Genomic DNA, 23527 nt, shown 5'->3' with positions numbered 1-23527 from the left:
CCGGAGAGCGCTGTTGGGCGCAAGGCGCTGCTCCACGTTCGTCCTGCTGTCGGCCATCTTCTTTGGCCTTCTCTCTGCCGCTGTGCTGCACCATGGGAGGAAGGTCACGCCAGGACGGGCGCCGGTCCTCCAGGCCACGTTTATTTTATGGGGGATGTGTCCGAAATATGGCCAAAACGGTACACGAGAGCGCAACAATTTGAACAAAGCTTGATACCGCGCACCGCAGGCGAATAGTGAGAAAGGTGGGCCTAATATTGTTGCGCTCTCGTGTACTGTTTTGGCTGTACTTCAGGAACATGCATAGGTATGTACATACAAGATGAGACTTTTAGTAATGTACAGATGTCATACAAGGGGTCACAGAACAAGGGGTCACAGTTTAAGGATAAGGGGGAAGTCTTTTAGGACCGAGATGAGAAAGTTTTTTTCCACACAGAGAGTGGTGAATCTGTGGAATTCTCTGCCACAGAAGGTAGTTGAGGCGAGTTGGCGAGATTTAAGAGGGAGTTAGATGTGGCCTTGTGTCTAAAGGGATCAGGGGGTATGGAGAGAAGGCAGGTACGGGATACTGAGTTGGATGATCAGCCATGATCATATTGAATGGCGGTGCAGGCTCGAAGGGCCGAATGGCCTACTCCTGCACCTATTTTCTATGTTTCTATGTTTCTATACAGTCATAGAATTATACAGCACGGACACAGGCTCTTCAGCCCTTCAGCCCAATAACGAGCGGCACGGTGGCGCAGCAGTAGAATTGCTGCCTTACAGCGAATGCAGCTCCGGAGACTCAGGTTCGATCCTGACTACGGGCGCCGTCTGTACGGAGTTTGTACGTTCTCCCCGAGATCTTCGATTTTCTCCCACACTCCAAAGACGTACAGCTATGTAGGTTAATTGACTGGATAATATGTAAAAACTGTCCCTAGTGGGTGTAGGATAGTGTTAATGTGCGGGGATCGCTGGGCGGCGCGGACCCGGTGGGCCGAAGGGCCTGTTTCCGCGCTGTATCTCTAAATCTAAATGCCCAAGCCGACCAAGATGTCCCATCTACTCTAATCCCACCTGCCTGTGTTTGGCCCACATCCTTGTCAACCTGTCCTATCCATGTACCTGTTCATATGTCACTTGAATTCTACGATAGTCCCTGCCTCAACTACCTGTACGGTCATTCTACGTGGACAAAAGCTGTCGTGTTCAGCACAGACATTGCGGCTGGCCTGTACTGTTCTACGTCCCATGAACAGAAAATGCCAGAGAGTTGTGAATCTGTGGAATTCTCTGCCTCAGAAGGCAGTGGAGGCCAATTCTCTGAATGCATTCAAGAGAGAGCTAGATAGAGCTCTTAAGGATAGCGGAGTCAGGGGGTATGGGGAGAAGGCAGGAACGGGGTACTGATTGAGAATGATCACCCATGATCACATTGAATGGCGGTGCTGGATCGAAGAGCCGAATGGCCTCCTCCTGCACCAATTGTCTATTGTCTATTGTCTATAAAGAACAGTATGGGAACGGGAAGAGGAGTTAAAATGGTTAGCAGCCGAGAGATTCAGCAGACTGAGCACGTGTCCGCAAAATGATCGCATGCTCTTTTTCCTTTAAAATATTTTCATAAACGTACTTACAATCTGTGTACCAATCTGCCAGTTTAGGAAATATTAAAACCCCTTAACACCCCCTGTTAAATCTCTCTTTAATCTTTCCTGCTTATAGAAGTGTAATCCCAGTTTAATATATCAGAATTATCCTGGTAAACCTAAAGACTTCAATAGACAATAGACAATACGTGCAGGAGTAGGCCATTCGGCCCTTCGAGCCTGCACCAACATTCAGTGTGATCATGGCTGATCATTCTCAATCAGTACCCCGTTCCTGCCTTCTCCCCATACCCCTTGACTCCGCTATCCTTAACAGCTCTATCCAGCTCTCTCTTGAATGCATTCAGAGAATTGGCCTCCACTGCCTTCTGGATAGCTTGACATCCATTTGCAAGGTCTGGCGGTCAGAACTAACCTATTCCTTAGAGATAATTTTACTCAGGGTTCAGTCCACTGTAAATACTGGCAGAGAATGCTCGAAATACTCAGTAGGTCAGGCAGCATCCATGGAGAGGTAAAACAGGGGCCTTCATAATGAGAGGATTTGAGTACAGGAGCAAAGAAGACCTTCGGCAGTTGTGTAGGCCCTTGGTGAGACCACATCTGGAGCGTTGTGTGCAGTTTTGGTCTCATTTGAGGAAGGACACCCTTGCTATTGAGGCAGTGCAGCGTAGGTTCACGAGGTTAATCCCTGGGATGGCGGGACTGTCATATGAGGAGAGATTGGAAAGACTGGGCTTGTATTCACTGGAGTTTAGAAGGACGAGAGGTGATCTTATAGAGACGTATAAAATCATAAAAGGACTGGACAAGCTAGATGCAGGAAAAATGTTCCCAATGTTGGGAGAGTCCAGAACCAGGGGCCACAGTCTAAGAATAAAGGGGACCCATTTTGAACTGAGAGGAGAAAAGAGGTCCTTCTGCAGTTGTACAGGGCCCTAGTGAGACCGCACCTGGAGTACTGTGTGCAGTTTTGGTCTCCAAATTTGAGGAAGGATATTCTTGCTATTGAGGGCCTGCAGCGTAGGTTTACTAGGTTAATTCCCGGAATGGCGGGACTGTCATATGTTGAAAGACTGGAGCCACTAGGTTTGTATACACTGGAATTTAGAAGGATGAGAGGGGATCTTATCGAAACGTATAAGATTATTAAGGGGTTGGACATGTTCGAGGCAGGAAACATGTTCCCAATGTTGGGGGAGTCCAGAACCAGGGGCCACAGTTTAAGAATAAGGGGTAGGCCATTTAGAACAGAGATGAAGAAAAACTTTTTTAGTCAGAGAGTTGTGAATCTGTGGAATTCTCTGCCTCAGAGGGCAGTGGAGGCCAATTCTCTGAATACATTAAAGAGAGAGCTAGATAGAGCTCTTAAGGATAGCGGAGTCAGGGGGTATGGGGAGAAAGCAGGAACGGGGTACTGATTGAGAATGATCAGCCATGATCACATTGAATGGCAGTGCTGGCTCGAAGGGCCGAATGGCCTCCTCCTGCACCTATTGTCTATTGAGAAGAATCTTTTTCACCCAGAGAGTTGTGAATTTGTGGAATTCTCTGCCACAGAGGGCAGTGGAGGCCGATTCACTGGATGAATTTAAAAGAGAGTTAGATAGAGCTCTAGGGGCTAGTGGAATCAAGGGATATGGGGAGAAGGCAGGCACGGGTTACTGATTGTGGATGATCAGCCATGATCACAATGAATGGCGGTGCTGGCTCGAAGGGCCGAATGGCCTCCTCCTGCACCTATTGTCTATGTTTCTGTGTTTCGGACGGATGGACAGCACACATCTCTGAGCTCTGCACTCAGCACATGATGCACACTTGAATGGGGTCCTAGCCACAGAATAGGATTCGTTCTCTCCGGTCCAGCCGAGCCCAGGGGGCCGCTGCAGGACCTCCAGCGGCCCCCTCCCCCGTCAAGGCCGGGCACTCCCTCCTCCCTCCCTGCCTGCTCACCGGCCCTCTCTGCTGCTCGAGTTGTACTCAGCGTGGAGCTTTGTATAAATCTACATCACCACGGTCTAATCTGCGGGAAAACATCACAGTGGTTTCCAGTGCAGCCTTTCCGAGGGGAGTTGTTCTCTTTTAAATTACATTTCAATTGATCCCCCGGCAAGTGACTCTTTATGCAAAAGTTCAAGGGATGCTAAAATTAATCACAAGCGTTCGGCACCCAAGAGTACAGTACGTAAAGACGAATGCAGATCCCGGTCTCTGTTGCCTTCCCCTCTAAAAATCGAAATGGGTCATTCACAGCAACGTGTGATGTTGAGAAGCCTACTGCTGAATATAAGTTACTAACCATCGTCAGCATCGGTGTATATAGAGTTAGACAATACACATTAGACAATCGGTGCAGGAGGAGGCCATTCGGCCATTCGCGCCAGCACCACCATTCAATGTGATCATGGCTGATCATCCACAATCAGTAACCCGTGCCTGCCTTCTCCCCATATCCCCTTGGCTCCGCTATCAATTAAGAGCTCTATCTAACTCTCACTTGAAAGCATCCAGGGAATTGGCCTCCACTGCCTTCTGTGGCAGAGAATTCCACAGATTCACAACTCTCCGCGTGAAAAAGGCCTTCCTCTTCTCTCCGTTCTAAATGGCCTACCCCTTATTCTTAAACTGTGGCCCCTGGTTCTGGACTGCCCCAACGTCGGGAACATGTTTCCTGCCTCTAGTGTGCCCGATCCCTTAATAATCTTATATGTTTCTACAAGATCCTCTCTCATCCTTCTAAATTCCAGTGTATACAAGCCCAGTCGATCCAGTCTTTCAACGTACGACAGTCCCGCCAAGCCGGGAATTAACCTCGCGAACCTACGGTGCATGCCCCCAATAGTTCTGGAGAGACACAGCATTGAAACAGGCCCTTCGGCCCATCATGTGTGAGCCAACCATCAACCACCAATGTCCACTAATCCTACATTCATTCCTTCATAAATTCATAAGTTAGAGGAGCAGAGTTAGGCCATTCGGCCCTTCAGGTCTGATCTATCTATCCCTCCTAACCCAATTATCCTGCCTTTTCCCCATAACCCCTGACTACCATAGTGACCAAGAATCTATCTATCTCTGCCTTAAAAATATCCATTGAATCCCATGTTTTAATTCTCCGCAAATTCTAAATTCACGTGTATAACAAAAACGAGGGGAATATACACCAATCAGCCAAAACATTATGGCCACTGACAGGCGAAGTGAATCACATTGATTATCTTGTTACAATGCACCTGTCAAGAGGTGGTATATATTAGGCAGCAAGTGAACAGTCAGTTCTTGAAGTTGAACGTGTTGGATGCAGGAGAAATGGGCAGGAGTAAAGACCTGAGCGACTTTGACAAGGGTCAAATTGTACTGGCCAGACGACTGGGTCAGAGCATCTCTGAAACGGCAAGGCTTGTGGGGTGCTCCCGGTCAGCAGTGGTGAGTACCTACCGACAGTGGTCCGAGGAGGGACAAACCACAAACCGGCGACAGACAGGGTGTTGGGCGCCCAAGGCTCATCAATGCGGCGAGGGCAACGAAGGCGGGGAGAAGAAGGAATGACCGGGTCGGGACAAGTCTTTGATTATGTTGGTTGCTTTCCCGAGGCAGTGTGAGGTGTAGATGGAGTCAATGGTGGGGGGGGGGGGGAGGGGGGGGGGGGGGAGGGGGGGGGGAGGGGGAGGGGGGGGGGAGGGGGGGAGGGGGGGAGGTGGGGGAGGGGGGGGAGGGGGGGGGGAGGGGAAGAAGCTCTTCCTGTTGTGGCTCTTTCAAGCTTCGCCTTTTTAGGACCTACTAGACCAAGTGGACCCGTTGGGCCCAAACCACTCCTGCATTGGTGTAGCACCCTGTCGTCTCCCCTCTCTCTCAAACCCCCTCTCCCTTCTCCCCCACTCCCCCCCTTCGCCCCTCCCTCCCTCCTCCCCTCCCCTCCCCCTCCCCTCCTTTTAAACTTTAAATGTGAATACTTTAAAAATATAACACCGATTTCAATAAAGCTGCCTTGCATTATCACTAAAGTGACGATGGTGAGTAAGGTGGGCCTACAATTGTCATGCTATCGTGTTCCGTTTGGCTGAAGTTCAGTCACAAACAAGATAACAAACGGAGAGTTTTTAGTGTATAGATGGTTAAGGTGAGAGGAGACTCATTTAACAGGAGACGGAGGGACAACGTTTTCACACAGAAGGTGGTGGGTATCTGGAATGAGCTGCGAGCGGAGGTAGAGGAGGGAGGGAGAGAGAGAGAGAGAGGGAGATGCGGAGAGACGTTTACTGTACAGGTTGCTCCTGCACACTCTGCACGTTGGCACGGTGGCGCAGCGGTAGAGTTGCTGCCTTACAGCGAATGCAGCGCCGGAGACTCAGCTTCGATCCTGACTACGGGCGCCGTCTGTACGGAGTTTGTACGTTCTCCCCGTGACCTGCGTGGGTTTTCTCCGAGATCTTCCGTTTCCTCCCACACTCCAAAGACGTGCAGGTATGTAGGTTAATGGGCTGGGCAAATGTAAAATTGTCCTAGTGTGTGTAGGATAGTGTTAATGTGCGGGGATCGCTGGGCGGCACGGACCCGGTGGGCCGAAGGGCCTGTTTCCGCGCTGTATCTCTGATCTAAATCTAAATCTGCACCTCCTCGCCCTCGGCTTCCGTCCGGATTCGCCTTGGCGGTTCGTGTTGCCACCTGACGGCAGGGGGCAGTCCCCAGTGGGGGTCTCTCTACAAGGGAGTCCTCCCCCTTTACATCGGGGACCTGGGGTGGAGAGTGTTGCACCGAGCCGTGGTGTTCAATAAACCTTTGAGGCCGGTTTCACGGACTCGCCGGCCGCCTGGGACTTCTGCGGCGAGGAAGAGTCCGTGTTCCACGTGTACACGGATGTGTGTGAGGTTGCTGCCCCTGTACGGGTATCTGAAGGGGTTGCTCCTCAAGTTTTGGTTGGATTTTAGTCCCACGATCCTGGTGTGTGAGCACAGGGCAGGGAGTGGGGAGGGGGGAGGGTGGGGGACGATCAGGAGGGTGGGATCCCCCTGTTGGTTTGCGCTCCTGGGTCTGGCCAAGATGGTCGTTCAGGGGTCCAGGCAGCGGGCGGTCGCTGGTCACATCAGAGTCGGCTGCCTGGCCCTCTACCGGGCCTATGTCCGTGCTCGCGTGTCCTGGAGAGGGAACACGCGTGTCCAGGGGGTCGAGGGCATTGTAAATAAAGATGACACTGTTGTACTATAATGACTGTTTGATGCCTTGTGACCATTGAGCGGTTATGTACTTTTGGCACACTGTAATATGCAATTGTTCAATAAATTCCTTGGAATAGGGGAGTCAGGGGATTATGGGGAGAGGGCAGGAATGGGTACTGATTGTGAATGATCAGCCATGATCACATTGAATGGTGGTGCTGGCTCAAAGGGGCCAAATGGCCTCCTCCTGCACCTATTGTCTATTGTCTTTTGAATGGGAAAAGAGAGGGGGAGAGAGAGAGAAAGAGAGAGAGAGGGGGAGGGAGAGGGGAGGGAGAGGGAGAGGAGGGAGAGGGAGGGAGGGAGGGAGGGAGGGAGGGAGAGAGAGAGAGAGAAGGGAGGGAGGGAGGGACGGGAGGGAGGGAGGGAGGGAGGGATGGAGGGAGGGAGGGAGAGAGGGAGGGAGAGAGAGAAAGAGAGAGAGAGAGAGAGGGAGGGAGAGAGAGAGGGAGGGAGAGAGAGAGAGAGGGAGAGAGGGAGAGAGGGAGGGAGGGAGATATGTGTTTTCCCATGGAATGCCTCAAAGGTGAAACTCAAATCAATTCAAACATTCTGTTGGAAGCCCGATGTGTTTTGTAGTGAAAGTGTTGTCCTGTGTTCCTGCGACTCACTTTGACAGGTCTGTATCTTTCTAGGACTTCCTGATGGAGACCTTCATCTTGTTTAAAGATCTCATCGGCAAGAACGTGTATCCGCCCGACTGGATGGTGATGAGCATGGTACAGAACAGGTCAGTGATCTGGTGGGTTTGAGAGGGGCCTGAGTCCTGGTCCTCACAACTTCCTTGCATCGTGGAGTTTCCATTCCTACCTCGGTGGGAAGTACATTTAAGGGCCACATCCCACTTCCAGCTTCCTCTTTGGATCTTATAGAAACATGTAACATTATAAGGACTGGACAAGGAAAAATGTTCCCAATGTTGGGGGAGTCCAGAACCAGGGGCCACACAGTCTAAGATAAAGGGGAGGCCATTTAAAAATGAGATGAGAATAAACTTTTTCACCCAGAGAGTTGTGAATTTGTGGAACTTTCTGCCACAGAGGGCAGTGGAGGCCGATTCACTGGATGAATTTAAAAGAAAGTTAGATGGAGCTATAGGGGCTAGCAGAATCAAGGGATATGGGGAGAAGGCAGGCACGGGTTACTGATTGTGGATGATCAGCCATGATCACAATGAATGGTGGTGCTGGCTCGAGGGGCCAAATGGCCTCCTCCTGCACCTATTTTCTATGTCCAATGGGGACTAGTGTAGATGGGGCCCTTGGTTAGCACAGGCAGGTTGGGCTGAAGGTCCCTGTTTCCATGCTGTATGACTCTATAACTCCAAGTGCAAAGGCAAGACACAAAATACTAACTCAGCGGGACAGGAAAGCATCTCTGGATAGAAGGAAGGAGTGACGTTTCGGTCGAGACCCTTCTTCAGACCTTTCAGTTCATTTCTCCTTTCAGGTCTGAAGAGGGATCTCGACCCGAAACGTCACCCATTCCTTCTTCCTTCTTTCCAGAGATGCTGCCTGTCCTGCTGAATTACTTACTCCACCATTTTGTGTCTATCTTCAGTGTAAACCAGCATCGGCAGTTCCTTCCTACACAAGCGCAGAAGCAAAGTATACAACTGGCGCCCATGGCCCCAGGGTTGACTTGGCACTGTCAGCCCTGGAAGCATCCCAGAATGCAATGCAGCGGGTAACCTTGGGCAGGCCTGGGGCCTAGGCCCATCCGACCCATTGGAGCAGCTCAAACCGTTTATTGCCCGCAGCATAGCTTTTCCCTGCATTTAATATTACTCAAGTGCGCTCCTTTTATCCTGCAATATGTTCTCAAACGTTATTGCAATAATTTAAAATTGCAATGTTGAGCCAGAGGCAGTTTATCATTTCCATTCAATGTGCTGATTCACAGCCTGAAGCTAAGGGCCTTCAGCTGAGCTCTGGCAGATACACACAGCTCAGTCATTGAGCTCAGAATGGCAAATGATTTGAAAGTGAGATGAACAACAAAAAAAAGCAACTGGTAGTATAAGTAAATAACTGCAGATGCTGGTACAAATCGAAGGTATTTATTCACAAAATGCTGGAGTAACTCAGCAGGCCAGGCAGCATCTCGGGAGGGAAGGAATGGGCGACGTTTCGGGTCGAGACCCTTCTTCAGACTGAAAAAAACTTCAGTTGAAAAAAAGCAACTCACCTCTATCTCATTGTCTTTCAAGTACCAAGCATTTAGCGGGAGCATCATTAAGCAGATGGAATTAACATTAGTTACAATGAGGTATTCGGGCAGGTGATTAAAGGTTTGCTCAGAGCCAGGATTTGTCTGAAAGATCGAGGCAGAGAAATTTCTCAGAAGACTGGGGAAGATCGGCACGGCTGGAATGACTCTGGACAACTTCTACACATGCACTGTGGAACACGGCTTAGTGGGATGCATGGCGGCTTGGTTTGGTGATAGCTCTGCCCAACACTGCAAGATATTGCAGAGCAGCCAATATAATCGAGGACCATTTATACCCAACGATTGACACAAAATGCTGGACTAACTCAGCGGGTCAGGCGGCATATCTGGAGAGAAGGAATGGGTGACGTTTCGAGTCGAGTCCCTTCTTCAGACTCAGAAGACCGAGGAAGGTCTTGACCCGAAACGTCAAATATTCCTTTTCCGCAGAGATGCTGCCTGACCCTGCCTTTCACACAGAGGGTGGCGGGTGTATGGAACAAGCTGCCAGAGGAGGTAGTTGAGGCTGGGACTATCTCATCATTTAAGAAACAGTTGGACAGGTACATGGATAGGACAGGTTTGGAGGGATATGGACCAAGCGCAGGCAAGTGGGACTAGTGTAGCTGGGACATTGTTGGATGGTATGGACGATTTGGGCTGAAGGGCCTGTTTCCATACTGTATCAATCTATGACTCTATGACCCACTAAGTTACTCCAGCAGTTTGGGCTTTTACCTTTGGTTTAAACCAGCATCTGCAGTTCCTTCCCACACCATTTATACTTTGGTCATTCCCACTTCTCCCATTAACCAATGGGCAGCAGATATAAAATCAGTCTGAAGAAGGGTCTCGACCCGAAACGTCACCCATTCCTTCTCTCCAGAGATGGTGCCTGACCCGTTGAGTTACTCCAGCATTTTGTGATACCTTCGATTTGTACCAGCATCTGCAGTTATTTGTGATACACCCCCCCCCCCCCCCCCTCCCCCCCCACCGCCACAGGTCCCTCTTGTCCCCCCACACCAGGTTCCCCCTTTGGAAGTTGAAATTATAAATCTTCCAACCTACCCAATTGCGGTCCTGGTTATCAAAAAGTCTGCACTTTCTCTGTAACTGTAACTCTATAATGCTGTAAGATGATATTTCACACTCGGGTCCATTTCTCTTTGTTTTGACTGTTGTACTTGATTCAGCTTGATTGTACTCAAACACACCATGAATTGACTGGGGAGCAGGCTGTATCTTCACTGTTTCACTGTGTCTTGGGATACGTGATTATTAAACCAATACCACGTCAACACAAGGTTCTGAGGTGGAAGCTGGATCATTAGAACCATTTAAAGTGAAGGTGGGTAAATATTTGATCGTCCAAGGAATAGAAGTGTATGGTAGAAATAGCACTGTAAAGCCCCTGTCCCACTCAGGCGATATTTTAGACGACTACAGGCGACTAGGCTGTCGCCACACGGTTGCCGGGGTGTCGCCCGTACGGTCGTGAGTCGTCTCCAAAGAGTCGTAGCGTTTTTCCGGTCGTCGCTGGATTTTGAAATGTTTAACATTTTTCGGCGTCTGTTGGTTTGACGCCAATGGTCGTAGCTTGACGTCTCCTGACGGGGGCGCTGTCGTAGGTTGTCGCCGGTGCTGACTTCGTTGAATTCCATTGGCGACTGCCTACGTCAACCGGCGTCAGGTACCGGCGCCAAAACCGGAGGCCAAAATGACGTGAACTGCCTTCAGTTGTCGCCGACACGGTCGTAGCTTGTCGTAGCTTGTCGCGGGTAGACGTAGGTTGACTTCAGTTGTCGTCGGTTTTCGCCTGTGTGGTCGTAGGTTGTCGTAGGTGCGTTCGTAGGTGGACGTCCTAAGTCGCGACGATTGGAATTGCACAGATTAGAGTCATACAGAGCGGAAACAGGCCCTTCAGCCCAACTTGCCCATGCCGGTCAACATGCCCAATCTACACTAGTCCCACCTGCCTGCGTTTGGCCCATATCCCTCTAAACCTGTCCTATCTGTACCTATCTAAATCCTTCTTGAATGTTGCGATAATACCTGCCTCAACTACCTCCTCCGGCAGCTCGTTCCGTACACTCACCACCCTTTGTGTGAAAAAGTCACCCCTCAGGTTCCTATTAAATCTCCCTCCCCCTCACTTTAAACCGATGTGCTCTTGTTCTCGATTCCCCTATTCGGGGCAAGAGTTTTTAGCTGATTTTGTTCACTACCGTCCGACTGAAGAGATTTTGGGCTGCACAGTAGCGCAGCGGTAGCGTTGCTGCCTTACAGTGACAGAGACCGGGGTTTGACCCTGACTACGGGCGCTGTCTGTACGGAGTTTGTACGTTCTCCCCGTGACCTGCGTGGGTTTTCTCCGGGTGCTCCGGTTTCCTCCCACACTCCAAAGACGTGCATGTCGGTAGGCTAACTGGCTTGGTAAATTTGTAAATTATCCCTGTGCAGGAAAGAACTAAGGGTCTCGACCCGAAACGTCACACATTCCTTCTCTCCCGAGATGCTGCCTGACCCGCTGAGTTATAGACAACAGACAATAGGTGCAGGAGTAGGCCATTCGGCCCTTCGAGCCAGTACCACCATTCAATGTGATCATGGCTGATCATTCACAATCAGTACCCTGTTCCTGCCTTCTCCCCATATAGATCCTTAAGAGCTCCCCGCTATCCTTAAGAGCTCTATCTAGCTCTCTCTCTTGAATGCATTTAGAGAATTGGCCTCCACTGCCTTCTGAGGCGCAGAATTCCACAGATTTGCAACTCTCTAACTGAAAAGGTTTTTGCTCATCTCCGTTCTAAATGGCCTACCCCTTATTCTTAAACTGTGGCCCCTGAATCTGGACTCCCCCAACATTGGGAACATGTTTCCTGCCTCTAACGTGTCCAACCCCTTAATAATCATATATGTTTCAATAAGATCCCCTCTCATCTTCTTACTCCAGCATTTTGTGTCGACCTGTAAATCATCCCTCACGTGTGTCGCAGAGCATTAGTGTGCGGGGATTGCTGGTCGGCCGCGGACTCGGTGGGCCCTAAGTGCCCGTTTCCGTGCTGTATTTCTGAACTGAACTAAACAAAATTCCCTCCTCTGGTACACACAAAATGCTGGAGTAACTCAGCGGGTCAGGCAGCATCTCAGGAGAGGAGGTATGGGCGACGTATAGGAGCAAAGAGGTCCTTCTGCAGTTGTACAGGGCCCTAGTGAGACCGCACCTGGAGTACTGTGTGCAGTTGTACAGGGCCCTAGTGAGACCGCACCTGGAGTACTGTGTGCAGTTGTACAGGGCCCTAGTGAGACCGCACCTGGAGTACTGTGTGCAGTTGTACAGGGCCCTAGTGAGACCGCACCTGGAGTACTGTGTGCAGTTTTGGTCTCCAAATTTGAGGAAGGATATTCTTGCTATTGAGGGCGTGCAGCGTAGGTTTACTAGGTTAATTCCCGGAATGGCGGGACTGACGTATGTTGAAAGACTGGAGCGACTAGGCTTGTATACACTGGAATTTAGAAGGATGAGAGGGGATCTTATCGAAACGTATAAGATTATTAAGGGGTTGGACACGTTAGAGGCAGGAAACATGTTCCCAATGTTGGGGGAGTCCAGAACCAGGGGCCACAGTTTATGAATAAGGGGTAGGCGATTTAGAACGGAGATGAGGAAAAACTTTTTCAGTCAGAGAGTTGTGAATCTGTGGAATTCTCTGCCTCAGAAGGCAGTGGAGACCAATTCTCTGAATGCCTTCAAAAGAGAGCTAGATGGAGCTCTTAAGGATAGCGGAGTCAGGGGGTATGGGGAGAAGGCAGGAACGGGGTACTGATTGAGAATGATCAGCCATGATCACATTGAATGGCGGTGCTGGCTCGAAGGGCCGAATGGCCTCCTCCTGCACCTATTGTCTATTGTCTATTGTTTTGGGTCGAGACCCTTCTTCAGACCCGATACGTCACCCATCCCTTCTCTCCGGAGATGCTGCCTGTCCCGCTGAGTTACTCCACCATTTTGAGTCGGCGCAGACTCGGTGGGCCGAATTGTCGGTTTCCGCGCTGTATCTCTGAACTCAACTAAATTCCTCATCTTCCGAGTGACCTTGAGTTTATTAAGCCAAGGGCACGGGTGAGAAAAATTGGATCGGTTAGGTGTGTAAAGAAGAAGAGGGAAACAAGATTGTCCAAAGAACAAGAGGGGAGGGGAGGGGAGGGGAGGGAGGAGGGGTGGGGGGGAGGTAGGAGGGATGGGGGGGATGGAGGAGGGGTGGGGGAGGAGGGAGGAGGGGTAGGGGGGAGGTAGGAGGGGTGGGGGGGGGGGGGGGAGGGGAGGGTCCAGTGCGCAGCCAAAACTGGAATAATATCTTTCTTTCCCTGTTGTTGAGTTTCGTGCTCTGACCACGGATTTTCATTTCAGGGACTCAGCTTTCCCTGTTGAAAAAAAAAAGTGTTATCAGTGAGCCCAGATCCTTGACAGACCCAGTTTATCTTGACAAATGAACCTCGAGCTTGGAAGTTATTATTGGGCTGCTGCTGTTTTTGTCACCATCTCTCCCGAGTTCCAATCGTCTTTTGTACTTTTTTTATTTTCCTCCAGCCGTACAATGTGTTATCTGTCAGAAAGATAATGGACCTGGGGGAAATATTCTACTTGTGTGCTTTCGCCACCAGTGGTCTTGCAAGATAAACTTGGGCGTCTCCGAGAGCAGTCTTTTCGGAGTCGTAGAGTCACGCGGCGTGGAAGCCTGGCCGTTCGGCCCAGCTTCCACATGCCAACCAAGCTGCCCCATCTACGCTACTCCCACCTGCCCGCGTTTGGCACCATCTAGATACTAAAACTCTCGTGTGTTATTTTGTTTGTTCCTGAACTACACCCAAAGCGGCACACGATAGCGCGACAATTTTAGGCCCACCTTACTCACCGTCGTCCCTTTGGTGCTAATGGAAGAAGTTTCATTGAAATCGGTGTTATGTTTTTAAAGCTATTCACATTTTAAAGTTTAAATCTATCTATTTTTCAGTCAGAGAGTTGTGAATCTGTGGAATTCTCTGCCTCAGAAGGCAGTGGAGGCCAATTCTCTGAATGCATTCAAGAGAGAGCTAGATAGAGCTCTTAAGGATAGCGGAGTCAGGGGGTATGGGGAGAAGGCAGGAACGGGGTACTGATTTAGAATGATCAGCCATGATCACATTGAATGGTGGTGCTGGCTCGAAGGGCTGAATGGCCTCCTCCTGCACCTAATGTCTATTGTCCTCGAAAGGGCGGGTGGAGGGAGGCGGGTGGAAGGAGGGGGGAGGAAGGGGGTGAGGGGATGGAGTGGGGGGAGGGGAAGGGGGGAGGGGGAAGGGGGGAGGGGAAGGGGGAGGGGAGGGGGGAAGGGGGGAGGGGAAGGGGGGAGGAGAGAGTGCTGCACCATTACAGGAGAGGTTTGGGCCGATGGATCCACTCGGTCTAGCATCCCACTAAACCTTTTCTACCTATGTAAATGTCGTTTAAATGGTGTTTTCATACCTGCCTCAACTACCTCCTCTGGCAGCTCAATCCGTATGCCCACCACCCTTTGTGTAAAAACATTGCCCCTCAGATACCTGTTAAATATTTCCCCCCTCAACTTAAACCTATGTCAAAGATAGACACAAAATGCTGGAGTAACTCAGCGTGTAAAGGCAGCATCTCTGGAGAGAAGGAATGGGTGATGTTTCGGGTCGAGACTGATGACAGGGGAGGGGCGGTCCAGAGATAAAACGTAGTTGGAGACAGTAAGGCTGGCGGGCGAACTGGGAAGGGGGAGGGGATGGAGAGAGAGAGCTACTTGAAGTTAGAGAAGTCAATGTTCATACCGCTGGGGTGTAAGCTGCCCAAGCGAAATATGAGGTGCTGTTCCTCCAATTTGCGCTGGGCCTCACTCTGAGGCCCAGGACAGAAAGGTCAGTGTGGGGATGGGAGGGGAAGTTAAGGTGCTGAGCCACCGGGAGATCAGGTCGGTTAAGACGGGCTGAGAGCGGAGGTGTTCAGTGAAACGATCGCCGAGCCTGCGTTTGGTCTCGCCGAAATACAGCAGTCTTTGTCCTCTGGTTCCTTATTCCCGTACACTGGGTTAAATACTCTGCATTTACCCTGTCTATTCCTCTCGTGATTTTCCGCACCTCTATGAGATCACCCCTCATCCTCCTGCTCTCCATGGAATAAAGTCCTAGCCTGCTCAAACTCTATCTACACCCCAAGCCCTCAAATCCTGGCCACATCCTCGTAATTCTCTGCACCGTTTCCAGCTGAACAACATCTTTCCTGTGACAGGGTGAGAATAAACTGAACACAATAGGGTCTGAAGAAGGGTCCCGACCCGAAATGTCACCGTCCTTTTTTCTGTAGAGATGCTGCCTGACCCGCTGAATTAGAAACATAGAAACATAGAAAATAGGTGCAGGAGTAGGCCATTCGGCCCTTCGAGCCTGCACCGCCATTCAATATGATCATGGCTGATCATCCAACTCAGTATCCCGTTCCTGCCTTCTCTCCATACCCCCTGATCCCTTTAGCCACAAGGGCCACATCTAACTCCCTCTTAAATATAGCCAATGAACTGGCCTCGACTACCTTCTTTCTGTGGCAGAGAATTCCACAGATTCACCACTCTCTGTGTGAAAAAAAAACGTTCTCATCTCGGTCCTAAAAGACTTCCCCCTTATCCTTAAACTGTGACCCCTTGTTCTGGACTTCCCCAACATCGGGAACAATCTTCCCGCATCTAGCCTGTCCAACCCCTTAAGAATTTTGTAAGTTTCTATAAGATCCCTCCTCAATCTTCTAAATTCCAGCGAGTACAAGCCGAGTCTATCCAGTCTTTCTTCATATGAAAGTCCTGCCATCCCAGGGATCAATCTGGTGAACCTTTAGTACTTTGTGTCTATATTCACTATAAATCAGCATCTGCAATTTCTTCCTGCGCAATTCCCCAAATGTGGCCTCACCAATGTCCTTGTACAAGGTCAGGTTTACAAGGATGTTGCCAGGACTTAAGGGTGTGAGCTATATATAGAGAGGTTGAGTAGGCTGGGTCTCTATTCCTTGGAGTGAAGGAGGGTGAGGGGTGATCTTCTCATGGTGTCAAAAATCATGAGGAATAGATCGGGTAGATGCACAGAGTCTCTTGCCCAGAGTAGGGGAATCGAGGACCAGACGGCCTAGGTTTAAGGTGAAGGGGAAAAGATGTAATAGGAATCCAGCTTTTTCACACAGAGGGTGGTGGGTGTGTGGAATGAGCTGCCAAAGGAGTAGTTGAAGTTGGGACCATCCCAACGTTTGAGAAACAGTTAAGACAGGTGCATGGATAGGACAGGTTTGGAGGGATATGGCCCACAAACACAGGCAGGTGAGACTGGTCTAGCTGGGGCATTGTTGGCCTGGGTAGGCAGGTTGTGCTGAAGGGCTCAATGACTCTCTGACTCTATGGCTCTACGTAACATGACCTCCCAACTGCACACTGCACTTCATAACCCCGGTGTCCCACTCTGCTGATGGCCTGTTCCATGTGTGCACAGGTAAGCCTTCTGCTGTGAGGATTTGATTGATGCGTTTTCATTGTAACACCATTGACACTTCAGTGCACGTCTTCAATTTGCCAATCTTTTTAGTTTCGCTATAACAAATAGTACATCACTCACTTGCTTCCGAAAACAACACATTTTCATGAAGTTTGGAATCGGCAACCAGAGGGCAGAGGTTTAGGGGAAATATTTAATGGGAACCTGAGGGGTAACAACAGACAATAGGTGCAGGAGTAGGCCATTTGGCCCTTCGAGCCAGCACCGCCATTCAATGTGATCATGGCTGATCATTCTCAATCGGTACCCCGTTCCTGCCTTCTCCCCATACCCCCTGACTCCGCTATCCTTAAGAGCTCTATCTAGCTCTCTCTTGAATGTATTCAGAGAATCGGCCTCCGCTGCCTTCTAAGGCAGAGAATTCCACAGATTCACAACTCTCTGACTGAAAAGGTTTTTCCTCATCTCCGTTCTAAATGACCTACCCCTTATTCTTAAACTGTGGCCCCTGGTTCTGGACTCCCCCAACATTGGGAACATGTTTCCTGCCTCTAACGTGTCCAACCCCTTAATAATCTTATACATTTCGATAAGATTGCCTCTCATCCTTCTAAATTCCAGTGTATACGAGCCTAGCCGCTCCAGTCTTTCAACATACGACAGTCCCGCCATAACCTTTTTTAAACAAAGGGTGGTGGGTATATGGAACGAGCTGCCGGAGGCACAGTGGTGCAGCGGTGGAGGTACTGCCTCACAGCGCCAGAGACCCGGGTTCGATCCTGACTACGGGTGCTGTCTGCACGGAGTATGTACGTTCTCCCCGTGACCCGCGTGGGTTTTCTCCGAGATCTGCCGTTTCCTCCCGCACTCCAAAGACGTACAGGTTTGTAGGTTAATTGACTTGTAAAATTGTCCCCAGTGTGTGTCGGATAGTGTTAACGTGCGGGGATCGCTGGTCGACGCGTGGACTCGGTGGGCTGAATGGCCTGTTTCCGCGCTGTATGTCAAAACTATACAAAACAATAAAGAAGTTAGTTGAGGCAGGGACTATTGCAACGCTTAAGAAACATTTAGACAGGTACATGGATAGGGCAGGTTTGGAGGGATACGGGCCAAACGCAGCATGTGGGTCTAGTGTAGATGGGACATAGACAATAGACAATAGGTGCAGGAGTAGGCCATTCAGCCCTTCGAGCTAGCACCGCTATTCAATGTGATCATGGCTGATCATTCTCAATCACTACCCCGTTCCTGCCTTCTCCCCATACCCCCTGACTCCGCTATCCTTAAGAGCTCCATCTAGCTCTCTCTTGAATGCATTCAGAGAATTGGCCTCCACTGCCTTCTGAGGCAGAGAATTCCACAGATTCACAACTCTCTGACTGAAAAAGTTTTTCCTCATCTCGGTTCTAAATGGCCTACCCCTTATTCTTAATATTCTGATATATATCTTTCGCTCTCAACCCCATTCTCCTGCCTTCTCCCCGCAGCTGTTGATGCCTTTAGATCTGAGGGGTTAACTGGCTGGATGAGGTAGGAAAAGGGATGCGGCCATTGAAATGAAGAGTCTCGTTTAGAGATACAGCGCGGAAACAGGCCCTTCGGCCCCTCCGAGTCCACGCCGACCAGCGATCCCCTGTACACTCGTTCTATGTTATCCCACTTTCACATCCTACACGCTGAGGGCAATTTACAGAAGCCAATTAACCTCCCAGCCAGCACGGCTTTGGGATGTGGGAGGGAACCGGAGGAGACCTATGCAGTCCACAGGGAGAACATGCAAACTCCATACACAGTAGGGATTATCAAGATCGAGCCCGTGTCTCTGGCGCTGTAGTGCAGCAACTCCAGGCTTGCCACCCATAAGAGTGAAATGTGTAAAACAATGACCTGGCTAAAGTGGATGCCAGCAAGAGATCCCGTGATGTACGGTCCCGTGCTGGCCAGAATAAAGGCAGAGAGTTAGTGCGGGTGTCAAGGGGTTGTGGGGAGAAGGCAGGAGAATGGGGTTGAGGGGGAAAAGATAGATCAGCCATGATTGAATGGCGGAGTAGACTTGATGGGCCGAATGGCCTAATTCTTTCCTACAACTTTTAACCAATAGCGAAAGGCCTGGATTGAGTGGATGTGGAGAGGATGTTTCCACTAGTGGGAGAGCCCAGGACCAGATGGGCACAGCCTCAGAATAAAAGGACGAAAGGTACCCTTAGAAAGATGAGGACAATAGACAATAGACAATAGGTGCAGGAGGAGGCCATTCGGCCTTTCGAGCCAGCACCGCCATTCAATGTGATCATAATAATACATTTTATTTATATAGCGCTTTTCATATACTCAAAGACGCTTTACAGAGATTTTGAGAACATAGGGAAATGAATAAATAGATAAATAAGTAAATAAATAAATGAACAGAGAAAGGAGACAGAAGGTGAGGTGACCTTCAGTGGTTGAAGGCAGTACTGAACAGGTGAGACTTCAGCGATGTTTTGAATGTGGTGAGTGTGGGGGAGTCTCTAACGGTTTGGGGTGGTGAGTTCCATAGGGTGGGAGCAGCGATGGAGAAAGCCCTGTCCCCCCAGGATCTGAGTTTAGTCCGGATGTGGGGGGGATAGGAGATTGGCAGCGGCAGAGCGGAGGGTGCAGGTGGGAGTGTGCCTGTGGAGGAGGTCGGTCAGGTAGGATGGGGCCAGGTTATGGAGGTTATGATCATGGCTGATCATTCTCAATCAGTACCCCGTTCCTGCCTTCTTCAGTCAGAGGGCGGTGAATATGTGAAATTCATTGCCACAGAAGGCTGTGGAAGGCTGTGGAGGCTGTGGAGGCCAAGTCAGTGGATATTTTTTAGGTGGAGATTGATAGATTCTTGGTTATTACGGGCGGAGAGGCAGGGGAATGGGTTTGACAGGGAGAGATAGATCAGCCATGATTGAATGGCGGAGCAGATCTGATGGGCTGAATGGCCTAATTCTGCTCCTACAACGTATGAACTGGTTGTGAGAGAGCCACAGGGTGCCCATGATGAGCTTGCTACCGTGACAGATGGGACACTGCACACAGTAATGGAGTGGCACTGGAGGTGGGTGTGGAAGAAGTGTCACCATTCACACCCCCGTAATGGCTTGAGAGTGCCTGGAGTTGACACCCTGTCACAAAATGGAAGGCAGCTACTTGTGACAGCCCCTACTTTGGAAAGCACTGGCTTTAGCGCTAAGTATTTCCTTTGGGAATTCATTGGCAGGATCACTGCCGACTGTTTAGTTTTTTAGTTTAGTTTAGTTTAGTTTAGTTTAGTTTAGAGATACAGCGCGGAAAAAGGCCCTTTCGGCCCACCGGGTCCGCGCCGCCCAGCGATCCCCGCACACTAACACCATCCTACACCCACTAGGGACAATTTTTACATTTACCAAGCCCAATTAACCTACAAACCCGCGCGTCTTTGGAGTGTGGGAGGAAACCGAAGATCTCGTGGAAAACCCACGCAGGTCACGGGGAGAACGTACAAACTCCGTACAGACGGCACCCGTAGTCGGGATGGAACCCGGGTCTCAGGCGCTGCATTCGCTGTAAGGCAGAAACTCTATCGCTGCGCCACCGTGCCGTCGACTGTGGTGGGACTCTCTTGGAATTGAGGTTGGAAGCCAAGGGTCTCGACCCGAAACGTCACCCATTCCTTCTCTCCAGAGATGCTGCCTGTCCCGCTGAGTTACTCCAGCATTTTGTGTCGATCTTCAGCAAAAAGGACAGCATAGGTGTGTTGGGCCGAAGGGCCCACTTCTGTGCATGTACAAATCCACAACACTTAATATTGTCACGAAAACCATGAGAGGCATAGATCGGGTAGATGCACAGAGTCTCTTGCCCACAGTAGGGGAATTGAGGACCAGAGAACATACAGTAGGTTCAAGGTGAAGGGGAAAAGATTTAATAGAAATCTGAGTGGTAACTTTTTCACTCAAAGGGTGGTGGGTGTGTGGAACGAGCTTCAAGAGGAGGTATTTAGGAAGGAACTGCAGATGCTAGTTTACACCGAAGATAGACACAAAATGCTAGAGTAACTCAGTGGGACAGGCAGCGTCTCTGGATGGAATGAATGGGTGATGTTTCTGGTCGAGACCCTTCGTCAGGTGGTTGAGGCAGGGACTATTGCCATATTTAAGAAACAGTTAGACAGGTACATGGATAGGACAAGTTTGGAGGGATATGGGCCAAGCGCGCGCAGGCAGGTGGGACCAGTGTAGCTGGGACATGTTGGGCGGTGTGGGCGAGTTGGGCCGAAGGGCCTGTTTCTATGCTATATCACTCTATGACTAAAACCTGTACCTCGGTACAGTGAACTTCTTTGTTTTTTTTGCGTACAACCCGCTAAAATCAAACGGCAGACCTCAGCTAGGTCGTACACAAAGTCTCCGGTGCCGACGAAGTTACTTAAAGTCCGTCAAACATCCTGGTCTGCCGTTGCACGTGGTAGCAGGTTCCCCCCTTCATTCTCGCCCCGTAATGCATGTTGGGTCCTCAGATGAACGAGGATCCAGATTGTGGCCAAGCACATTGGAGAGAGGAGGAGAACTTCTTCAGAGCAAGCGTGCCTTGAGGAGGTGGAGCAGTAAAATGGGGACACTAAAAGCTGGAGTAACTCAGCCGGTCAGGCAGCATCTCTGGAGGGAAGGAATGGGTGACGTTTAGGGTCAGTAGATAATAGACAATAGGTGCAGGAGTAGGCCACTCGGCCCTTCGAGCCAGCACCGCCATTCATCGTGATCATGGCTGATCATCCACAATCAGTACCCCGTTCCTGCCTTCTCCCCATACCCCCTGACTCTTTGCCAAAGCCATTTATCCTACAAAAACCTGTGAGTCTTTGGAGAGTGGGAGGAAACCGGAGCGCCTGGGGAAAACCCACGGGGGTCACGGGGAGAACGTACAAACTCCGTATAGACAGAACCTGTGGTCAGGATCGAATCTGGGTCTCTGGCGCTGTGAGGCTGCAACTCTGCCACTTCACCACCTGCCCAATGTCTGTGTCCAACATGATGCCACGACCAACCTTGACTTGTCCATCCATATCACTCCATTCCCAGCACTTCAACTCCCCCTCCCACTCCCAGTCTGGCCTTTTCTGTCCTGGGCCTCCTCCATTGTCAGGAAGACTAGTGGGAGAACTGGGAAGGGGGAGGGGAAAGAGATGGACAGAGGAGCTATCTGAAGTTAGAGAAGTCAATGTTCGTACCGCTGGGGTGTAAACCGCCCGAGCGAAATATGAGGTGCTGATCCTCCAATTTGCGCTGGGCCTCACTATGACAATGGAGGAGGCCCAGGACAGAAAGGGTCAGACTGGGAGTGGGAGGGAGAGCGGAAGTGCTGAGCCACCGGGAGATCAGGTTGGTTAAGGCGGACTGAGCGGAGGTGTTGAGCCCAAACGATCGCTGAGCCTGCGCTTGGTCTCGCCGATGTAGAGAAGCTGACATTTGGAACATTTTCCTGCTTATCCCCGTTGGGGGTATCAGTTTTAGTTTTGGAGACGCGGGGCGGCGGGTTTACAACCCCCCGCAGAAGGCGGGGAGTGGGTCTCGAACCTGGGGAACGAACAGCTCACTAAGGAGCGAAACCGCAGCTGACAGACACCTTGAGCGAAGTCGGTTCCATCAAAGTGCCTGGAGGCAGGCAGACAGACAAGGTAACTAACTCCTCATCATGCTGGCCAGGAGCAGGGTATAATTACTATATTAATATACAGGTGCCAAGCTGACGACGGGGTCTAATCATCGCTCGTGTCACTCTCGGCCGAGCGGAGGGATTATACCCATCATCAAGAGCACAGGGAGGGTATAATAAATCACAGCAGGGCTCCTTGCTAAGCTTAGCGTACACACGCCGCTGCTAATAATTACAAGGCGGAGGAGTGACGACTCGGCACATTTCAGTAAAGGGGAGAGGAAGTAGTGGCGGGGGCCATAGTTCAAGCTGCTTCTCGCCTCGTGTTGGCTTCACCTGACCTGTCGCCTGCACCTTGAGTTGACCTTGAGGTCGCTTGAGGCTGGAGGTAGAGGTGGTCACCCATTCCTTTTCTCCAGCGATGCTGCCCGACCCGCTGAGTTACTCCAGCATTTTTGTGTCCGTCTTCGGTGTAAACATAGAAACATAGAAAATAGGTGCAGGAGTAGGCCATTCGGCCCTTCGAGCCTGTACGCACCGCCATTCAATATGATCATGGCTGATCATCCAACTCAGTATCCCGTACCTGCCTTCTCTCCATACCCCCTGATCCCTTTCGCCACAAGGGCCACATCTAAGTCCCTCTTAAATATAGCCAAATGAACTGGCCTCAACTACCTTCTGTGGCAGAGAATTCCACAGATTCACCACTCTCTGTGTGAAAAAAAACTTTCTCATCTCGGTCCTAAAAGACTTCCCCCTTATCCTTCAACTGTGACCCCTGGTTCTGGACTTCCCCAACATCGGGAACAATCTTCCCGCATCTAGACTCTCCAACCCCTTAAGAAATTTGTAAGTTTCTATAAGATCACCCCTCAATCTTCAAAATTCCAGCGAGTACAAGCCGAGTCTATCCAGTCTTTCTTCATATGAAAGTCCTGCCATCCCAGGAATCAATCTGGTGAACCTTCTCTGTACTCCCTCTAAGGCTAGAATGTCTTTCCTCAGATTAGGAGACCAAAACTGTACGCATTACACCAGGTGTGGTCTCACCAATGCCCTGTACAACTGCAGCAGAACCTCCCTGCTCCTATACTCAAATCCCCTCGCTACGAATGCCAACATACCATTCGCTTTCTTCACTGCCTGCTGCACCTGCATGCCTACCTTCAATGACTGGTGTACCACGACACCCAGGTCTCGTAAAGCAGCGCCTGCAGTTCCTTCCGACAGGTTTGCATCTCAGCGCTGCGGCGAATCAGTTCCATGGGCAAAGTCCAATGTCCGCGATGGGATAGAGGTGACCCC

At 50.4% G+C, this 23527-nt stretch overlaps 1 protein-coding gene across 1 annotated transcript in view; it reads left to right on the top strand.

Annotated features, from left to right (window-relative positions):
- LOC144598346 (dedicator of cytokinesis protein 2-like) overlaps window positions 1-23527 on the top strand; it is an 894447-nt gene that overhangs the window by 665547 nt on the left and 205373 nt on the right. Inside the window, exon 29 of the mRNA XM_078408406.1 lies at window positions 7450-7544. Coding sequence (XP_078264532.1) covers window positions 7450-7544 — 95 coding nt within the window. The remainder of the gene's footprint in view (window positions 1-7449; window positions 7545-23527) is intronic.

This window comes from Rhinoraja longicauda, chromosome 1 (genome assembly GCF_053455715.1).
Source record: "Rhinoraja longicauda isolate Sanriku21f chromosome 1, sRhiLon1.1, whole genome shotgun sequence".
NCBI classification, from domain to species: domain Eukaryota; kingdom Metazoa; phylum Chordata; class Chondrichthyes; order Rajiformes; family Arhynchobatidae; genus Rhinoraja; species Rhinoraja longicauda.
Note: the sequence above shows the minus strand (reverse complement) of the source record. Positions and strands in the feature narration are given on the sequence as shown.